Source organism: Musa acuminata, chromosome BXJ1-6 (genome assembly GCF_036884655.1).
Source record: "Musa acuminata AAA Group cultivar baxijiao chromosome BXJ1-6, Cavendish_Baxijiao_AAA, whole genome shotgun sequence".
Classification (NCBI taxonomy): Eukaryota; Viridiplantae; Streptophyta; class Magnoliopsida; order Zingiberales; family Musaceae; genus Musa; species Musa acuminata.
The window spans coordinates 931,779-940,482 of record NC_088332.1 but is presented as its reverse complement, the minus strand read 5'-3'; the positions used below and the strand labels follow the sequence as shown (position 1 = coordinate 940,482).

Here is an 8,704-nt window from a genome sequence, read left to right as displayed (position 1 = left end):
AATTATAATACTATGATATGATCTCTTGTATGATAATTTAACTATGAACTTGTTAAATATGCTTAAAGCTCAACTGTTATAATAACATATCCAACTAATATTATAAACCAACTCAAGTTTTCTATTATCCTACATACATAATCTAATTAGACTTTTCAACACTTAATTTATTTTAGTTTACTTTTAATTATCTTATCCTCCATACATAAAAATAAAAGAACATAAGACTTTTGCCTGTTTTGGGTCGTCCAAATACATATATCCCATAACTTGAGGCGCAAAAACACATTGAAAATTAATTTTCTATTGCCGACATGCTTAGAAATCGAAGCACATCTCACCCGACTGCACTCGGTTTGACTATTATTATGGTGGAGATTATGCCACATATAATGAATGACATGCTTGCAAAATGGCCCAAAAATATCTGTGATCGTTGCATTGTTTGTCAACAACACAATCTTGACTCACTTTAGGAGGAAGATTGCCCAATTAATTTACTCTCAAAGAAATCAGTGATATATAAGCCTTGAGATCAATCCTTTGAGCTCCATAATATTCAAATTAATATATTTTAAATCTTATTCATAGTTAAATTAAGACATTATATTTAATCCGTATGCAAAAATAATTTGTTTCAATAAATATATCATAATTCCATGGCTAAAGAGGAATGCCTCGACCCGTTGTTGTGACTCGCTAACGCCGCCAAGCCGTCCAAAGACCGGTGCGTATTCTAACTCATTCGGTCGATTTCAACCGTCCACGTGTCCTTTCACATCTCCGTAAATAACGTAATTATGTTGACTTAATCAGCTGTGTAATGGTAATTAACACAGCCAGCATTAATTATAGCCCCCCTTTGACGTAAACTCCCCCAACCCATTGCATGCGCACGCAAATATTATTCTGATATAGGGGGTATTTTCGTCCATGTGTCGTCTATATATATGAGCTCCCCTCCCTGCCGTCGCCAAGTACACAGCGAGCCGGAGAACCTCCACCGACGTGGTGCATGATATGATGACGAAGGTCCACCCGAGCGCCGCAGCCTGTTGCGCCACCGGCGAGGACGTCGGCCGGAACGGTTTCGGTGCTTCGGTGCTGACGGTGTGGCGGAAGTCGCTGCTGTTCAGCTGCAGAGGGTTCACGGTGTTTGATGCCGAGGGAAGCTTGGTCTTCCGAGTCGACACCTACGGGTCTGGGAGTACGGGGGAGGTCGTGCTCATGGACGCTGCGGGAAAGCCACTGCTAACCCTCCGGCGAAAGGTACGCAGGAAGAGCTCGTTGGCGCAAGTAGATTACTGAGTTAACTCGGTGAGGACGGCTCGGTGACTCGCCCTGGTTTTTGAGTGCAGAAGCTGAGTCTTGGGGAGAAGTGGCTGGTTTACGACGGCGAGGATGCCGTCAACCCTCTCTGCTCCGTCAAGAAGCACGTGAGCCTTTTGCATTCCACGGCGCTCGCTCACGTGACACCGTGCCGCCGCGGCGAGGGCGGCGCATACTGCTACGAGGTGGAGGGATCGTACGCGAAGCGGAGCTGCGCCGTGTACGACCGGCGGTGGCGGCGGAGGGTAGCGGAGATCCGGGAGAAGGAACCTGTGGGAGGCGTGGCGTTCGGGGGCGACGTGTTCCGCCTCGTGGTCCAGTCCGATCTCGACACGCGGCTCGCCATGGCCATCGTCATCGTCCTTGATTACATGTTCAGATAAGAATCAACAGCTGAGATCTTAAGATGGAATGGAGGCCATTGCATGATTTGATGATGCATGCCAGCCATGATATTTTCTCTTTCAATCTCTTTTTTTTCCTTTTCCTGAAGATGGAGCCTTTTTATCTAGCCATGGTTTTCTTTTATTATCAAACCATGAACTACTAAAAGGCAAGAAAAAAAAATTGGTGTAAACAATTCCATTTTCAATGAAAGATTATTTGGGATGGGCAAAGTTTGATGCCAAATTAAAATTCAACAATGTGGCAAAGAAAAAAACTCATAAAAGCAACACTAATCTTTTCCAAACAAATTTTTTCTTTATTTTTTTTGTTTTGTTGAGTACTTATTTTTCATTAGGAATGTATGATTTATAATCTTAACATGATTTAACTGAAATAATTAATTTGGTCACAATATAAAATAAAACTTTGTTGTTTTCACCCCTGATGGATTCACTCATTTGGTCATAATTGGAATGTTTGACTGAGTCAATGTAAAAGAAAGTTCTCGAAGCAAGATTTAATGGTGGGAACTTCAGTTGTCATGGAGAGGATAATAATTATCGAGAGGATAATAAATGACAAATTAGATGCTAATATAATACATAAAAAAGGAACTCCTACTTAGCACAGCCACACCTTTGGCTCCCTTCTTGACTCACCCAATCTCGTTAGTGGTCACTTATGAGGCCACCTTTGGATGGACGGCTTCAAACACTCTGACTCAATGGTGGCTTGTGGAAGCATCCACCGACAAAATGATTCCAACTATGTGGCATGTGCTGCAGCTGATTTATCACCTTCAATTAAAGGATTTAAAGGTGCCAGTTAGTTTAATTAAAAAGGACTTGAATATTTAATTCATCACTTATTTTTTATAAAATAAAATATATAATTTAATTTTTATTTTCAAGAAGACAGAGGGGAGAGATAGTAAGACGAAAAGAGGTTAATGAAAAAAAGGAGAAAATGATATTTTTTTCTCATCTTAATTTAATTTTAATTAATATAAAATATTCTTAAAACAAATAACAATAAATATTTAACTTAAATGTGTTTAAGTAATATAAGTTATATTATAAAATTGGATGGATTTTATTTTACCCGGTCGGTTCATATGGTTAATCCAAAAATCGATCTGTTCAATTGATTTGTTTCAATTTTTTAACGCAATCGATCCAACAAGTGAGAATGATCCAAATCCTTATTTTTTTAGTTCAAACAATCAGTTTGGTCGAATTTTAATAACTATGCTTATTTTATTGGTGCCACATTCCTCACTCGTACCCAAAGTCGTCGCTTAAGTGGGTTGAACTTGAAGTGCTATAAGACTATCATCGAACCGGTGCGTCACGACCTAAGCAACGACAGATGACTCACCCATTTTGAAATTTGAACGCATCGACCGTTGGGGACACGCGCCCGCTGGCCGTTGGGCCGTCCAATTTTTATAAGCCCATCAAACCGCCACCTGTTTCCAGCCCAGTTTTACAGTAATAAATTCACGCAAAATTACATTTATACCCCTAACACGCACACACTATTTCTTCCCCCCCTCCTCTCTCTCTCTACAGAAATTCAAAACAGGGCTGGCGTCCGCTCCATCTCTCTCTTCCCGATCTAGGGTTCTTGGGGTCTGGGAGGAGGGTTATCGGTCGAGATCGGAGGAGTAGGTCTTGCGGGGCGCGCGATGGAAAAGTACGAGAAGCTGGAGAAGGTTGGGGAAGGGACGTATGGGAAGGTGTACAAGGCGCAGGACAAGGCCACGGGGCAGCTCGTCGCCCTCAAGAAGACTCGCCTCGAGATGGACGAGGAGGGCATCCCCCCTACCGCCCTCCGCGAGATCTCCCTCCTCCAACTTCTCTCCCGCTCCATCTACATCGTCCGGTACTCCCTTGCCCTCGCATTGTTGCTTCTTTTTCCTTAAGGTTAATTCTTTGTTATTGGGATGTTTTATTGGTTGGTTAGGTTGCTGAATGTGGAGCAAGTAGAGAAAAACGGAAAGCCGTTGCTTTATCTGGTGTTCGAATACTTGGATACTGATCTCAAGAAGTACATCGACTCTCATCGCAGGGGAACAAACCCCAGGTCGATCCCCTCCCCAGTCATTCAGGTACTTCTCTTTTTTACCTTCGAATTGTGGGTTTTTGCGTACATTAAATTTTGCAAATGGGAACAAGAAAAGCCTTTTCTGATCTTGAATTCCTTCGGTTCCAGAAATATGGTCTTTGTGGATCCCAGCAGATCCTAATCTATTTTTACTACGATGAATTAATAGGGTGTTGTAATTTGATTTCTAAAGCCTGCAAGTTAGAGATTCGAATCATAAAATCCTCACACATTGTTGCTTACTGTGTTCAACATTATGCCTCTTTTTTATCAGAATTTTCCAAAAAAATTAAATTCTTGTTTTATTGTTTCACCATGTATCAGAATTTCATGGTTATATTTGATTTCAATTTCATGTTTATGGTATTGAAATTTAATTTTGAAAGTTCGAGATAGAACTACGGAAGGATTTTTTTTATGTATGGATAGACTTGGCTAGTTCATTGTCTTTTTTTGGAAATTTCAGTCCTTTCACCTATTTAAAATGGCCTTGTAATTGTTAGAAACAAATAACTCTCTCCTTTTTTGTACCATAGAGCTTTTTGTATCAGTTGTGTAAAGGAGTTGCACATTGTCATAGCCATGGCGTGCTCCACAGGTTCTTTTCTCTACTGGTTCTTTGCCCTATCTTGATTTTCAAAGGGAACCATGCCATGAGTACCATATATCTTATGCCCGGTGTAATACGATGGAACCAGGGACCTGAAACCTCAAAATCTCTTGGTCGATAAAGAGAAGGGCATCTTGAAGATTGCTGATCTTGGGCTGGGAAGAGCCTTCACAATCCCTTTGAAGAGTTACACACATGAGGTCTTTATTTATACCAATTTCCATGTTTAGAAATTCTCTTTAGCTTTACCTTCAATTTGTTCAAGTTAATGCTACTTTCTACTTCAAAGCTATGTAGCTACCTTTTTTTATTGGTTATGTTGTGGACTAACAATTTCATTCCTATGTAGATTGTTACTCTCTGGTATAGAGCACCTGAGGTCTTGTTGGGAACAACCCACTACTCAACCGGAGTGGATATATGGTCTGTAGGATGTATCTTTGGTATGATATCTACCTTTTAGTTCACTAAAATATGAAGTCTCTTTCATAAAATGGGCCCTCATAAAAAATAACGTTTCTAGTTAATTAAAATTATGTGTCACAAAATTTGTGGTATGAGAGTGTTAATCTTTATGGGAAATAATATGCTTTATTTGGGCTTTGTTGTTACTATACCTGGACTTAAACTATATATGTCTTTATTTTTTTAATATATATTAGATTTTTGTTAACTTTAAACTCATTCTAGCTACAAGAAATGATTAGGATGGATAGTTTGAAGTAGGAATTAAGATTGACATTTTAGTTATCATATTGGAATTCTTTTGTGATGTCAATTATAACATTGTAATGCGGACACGCACTATTTTGGTTATCCACTAATGCAATGCGCGTGCATTGAGATGTCAGTTGGCCATCGGAAGAAAACATCTCGGACCACCTGGCCATTGGAACAAGAAAAAGAAAATAAAGAAGAGAAAATTACCAACCACTAAAATCTAGTGAGAAGGAGCCATGGTTTGCCAACAACTTTAGGATATACCTTTTCTTGATGTGCTCCAGCTCTATGGTGGTAACGATTTAAGGCAAGGTGATTGTGTCTGCAGCAAGGAATCTGCAGGGCCTATATCTTTCCCTCCCTCCCTCCTTCCCTCCATCCATCTCTTACCCTCTTCTTCCTTTTTGCTTCTATTTTGAACCATAGAGCTGGTGGCACTTGAATCTAAAGACCTTGAAATATCAAACAGATCTTTTGATCTTATAATGGGCAGGTCCATTCTCTTATATGCCATTTAAACCAAGCAGACAAAGACACATAAACTTGCAAAAACAAGGTCCATATGCAATGTAAGAGGCCTATAATTGTAGAAAAGAAGCCTGGCACATATTAGAGGTTGAGATACCTGAGATATCACAACTGCCACCTCGTAGAATTCAACTTATCTGATTCATATGAAAATTTGTGAAAAATAAATTCTTGGTTGAGTTTACTCTTGAATGGCTATCTTACTACTGCTCCTTGATTGGTTTGTTAAATGTTGCCAGAAATTTTAAATGACTTGATTTTTCATATTAAAAATAGCTTTCTTAAACTGAGGATATCAACAGATTATTGCAGTCTCAAAAAATGTTAGCCACTATAGCCAGTAACAAATTTATTATGAGATAACTGATATAGAATCTTATCTTCAAATTTTATACATCATCTGAAAATTTTTGTTGCATTCCTCCACCACATTTTAGGGGTTGCATGCTTTATCTGATATTTTTACCATGCCATTGCTGGGAGATGAACAAGTCTCTCCAATTTTAGAGTGCAACACTCTTCAAGGGAAATGAAAAACCTAATACAATTGATTAAAGTTCTTAAACTGAGGATATCAACAGATTATTGCAGTCTCAAAAAATGTTAGCCACTATAGCCAGTAACAAATTTATTATGAGATAACTGATATAGAATCTTATCTTCAAATTTTATACATCATCTGAAAATTTTTGTTGCATTCCTCCACCACATTTTAGGGGTTGCATGCTTTATCTGATATTTTTACCATGCCATTGCTGGGAGATGAACAAGTCTCTCCAATTTTAGAGTGCAACACTCTTCAAGGGAAATGAAAAACCTAATACGATTGATTAAAGTTCTTCTCTGAGGATATCTTGGAGTCTTTGATGCAACATAATCTTAAGGTGTTTCCTTCTCAATTACATGAACGCTATAGTCTGACCTTGAAATGCATATAGCCAACTGTTGTAGGGAAGGCTATCTACATGATTTAGTTAGGTTACAAGATATGAACATCTGTCTGCTGCTTATCTCTTTGTCCTCATTGACACAGCTGAAATGGTGCGAAGACAATCTCTTTTTCCTGGTGATTCCGAGTTGCAGCAGTTACTTCACATCTTCAGGTTTGTTCTCTCCTGAAAGAAGTCCTTCCTGATTTAGTGTGGGTTTCTGATCAAGGAGGATGTACACCAAAGTTCCACATCATACTTGTGTGCTAACCTGTAATTCAACCAGGTCCTGAAAATGTCAATATTTATGGTGGGATACATATATAAGTGGGTTTTACTTGTAGACTCGAAAATTTTACACTTGAGTATGCTGATATGGAATTTGAACAAGAAAAAAGTTTGATATTCGAAAAACATTGCACTGAAAGCATTTGATGACATTTAATGATCCCTTTCCTCGTAAAAGATATATCAAAATCCCCATGGCTTCTGGAAAATATATATTGAAATTAAGTTTCTTTTTTTATTAATGAATAGTTGATGCTGTTGCCTAGCCACAATTCATGTGAATAACTAAAACTACAAGCCCCGACTTCCTTAGTTTCTTTTTCTTTTTACATAAATATAAGTTTGAATGTGGCTGTCAATCTTCCAGGTATAGCACTAGAATCACTTTTAGCATTTGAACTCTGTTTAATTGATCAATAAATAGCATTTACCCAAGTATTTTTACAGAAGCACTGATGGTGTCAATATCTGTGGTCTGATATGTTCTGCATTACATATTGCTGCTGTATCATAAGTTGACATGACATTCTTTCATAAAGGCTGTTAGGGACTCCAACTGAAGAGCAATGGCCTGGAGTTGGCTCGCTGCGGGATTGGCATGCCTATCCACAATGGAAACCTCAGAACTTGGCACGTGCAGTTCCAGCACTTGAACCTGAAGGCGTTGATCTTTTATCGGTAAACAGTTTTATGTTTATAGTTACCTTGGAAAGCTTTCTTCAAGTGTTAGATCATTGATTTAGGCTAAGCTGAATTAGTTTATTATATACATGTTTCCTAGTAATATTGGTGGCTTGTAAACTGATGAAAATATCCTGTTCCTTCTGACTCATGCTAGCACAAGGAACATGTCATTTCCAATTTGGAGATAAATGAGTGATATTATGCGATCAAAATATCAAATTTCATCAACATAAGAAATCATATTTTCTATTCTTGAATATCCGATGTAATGTCCTCCGGTTGATGCCTTGCCATACTTGCTCAACTAGTAGAAGAATAATTTATGATTGCTGAAGTAAAGATATTTGTTCTTTGTTTTATTTTGATGTTCTGATCATTGTAACATGATGCATGTTAGGATTATCATTCATTATGTGAAGAATCCATTAATCAAATATTACAGTCTGTGTATACGAACACAATGATGTTACACCACTATTTATCTGAAACTGCTTACCGAAATCCAGTTGACTTGTTTTTCATTTACTTGTTTCAACACGATAGTGTGTCGTATTTTAACTTGTATGATTCATTTTCACGGACTGTATTCTTGACCAGACTCTTCTTTTCGTGGTAAATTTTGCAGAAGATGCTTCAATACGACCCAGCTAACAGAATCTCAGCTAAAGCAGCAATGGAGCACCCCTACTTTGATTCCCTGGACAAGTCACAATTCTAGTGCCTTTTTCTTTTCCACAGAGAGATACAATCCATGGGGAATCTGAGCTGCTGAAGTCGGATTGGATGGGAAGAATAATGTTTACTTGATCAGGGTTTGTCAATATTAGTAATTGCCACAGTGTGTGACCTTATTTCAGATATTGGTTTGTGTTTTGATCTTCCAAGCTTGTCATCAAAGTGTTCTTTGGCACTTGCTTCTCAGTACACTGACTGTTTAACTTTTTCATCACCCAATGTTTATTCAGGAAGCTTGCTTGGGAAGGTGTTGATGGACTTGTTTGTTCATCATTCTTTTAAGGTCTACAATGTAAACAGGGACTGATGTTGTCCGGACTTTCTAACTTCATTGTTGTCAATGTATCATCAATTGCGTTTAATGGCACAACATATAATTAATTAGTTT

At 38.3% G+C, this 8,704-nt stretch overlaps 2 protein-coding genes across 2 annotated transcripts; both read left to right on the top strand.

Annotated features, from left to right (window-relative positions):
- Positions 1–990: 990 nt before the first annotated feature.
- LOC103971058 (protein LURP-one-related 8) lies at positions 991–1,938 on the top strand. The gene is made up of 2 exons (XM_009385002.3): positions 991–1,269; positions 1,359–1,938. Exons 1-2 carry the CDS (start codon positions 1,021–1,023, stop codon positions 1,710–1,712), a joined length of 603 nt encoding a protein of 200 aa, XP_009383277.2. The 5' UTR covers positions 991–1,020; the 3' UTR covers positions 1,713–1,938.
- A 1,338-nt stretch (positions 1,939–3,276) lies between these two features.
- Positions 3,277–8,704, top strand: LOC103971057 (cyclin-dependent kinase B1-1). Its single transcript, XM_009385000.3, has 8 exons — positions 3,277–3,600; positions 3,682–3,826; positions 4,359–4,420; positions 4,521–4,632; positions 4,782–4,875; positions 6,714–6,783; positions 7,437–7,575; positions 8,207–8,704. The coding sequence occupies exons 1-8, from the start codon at positions 3,404–3,406 to the stop codon at positions 8,297–8,299; spliced, it is 912 nt and encodes a 303-aa protein (XP_009383275.2). The 5' UTR covers positions 3,277–3,403; the 3' UTR covers positions 8,300–8,704.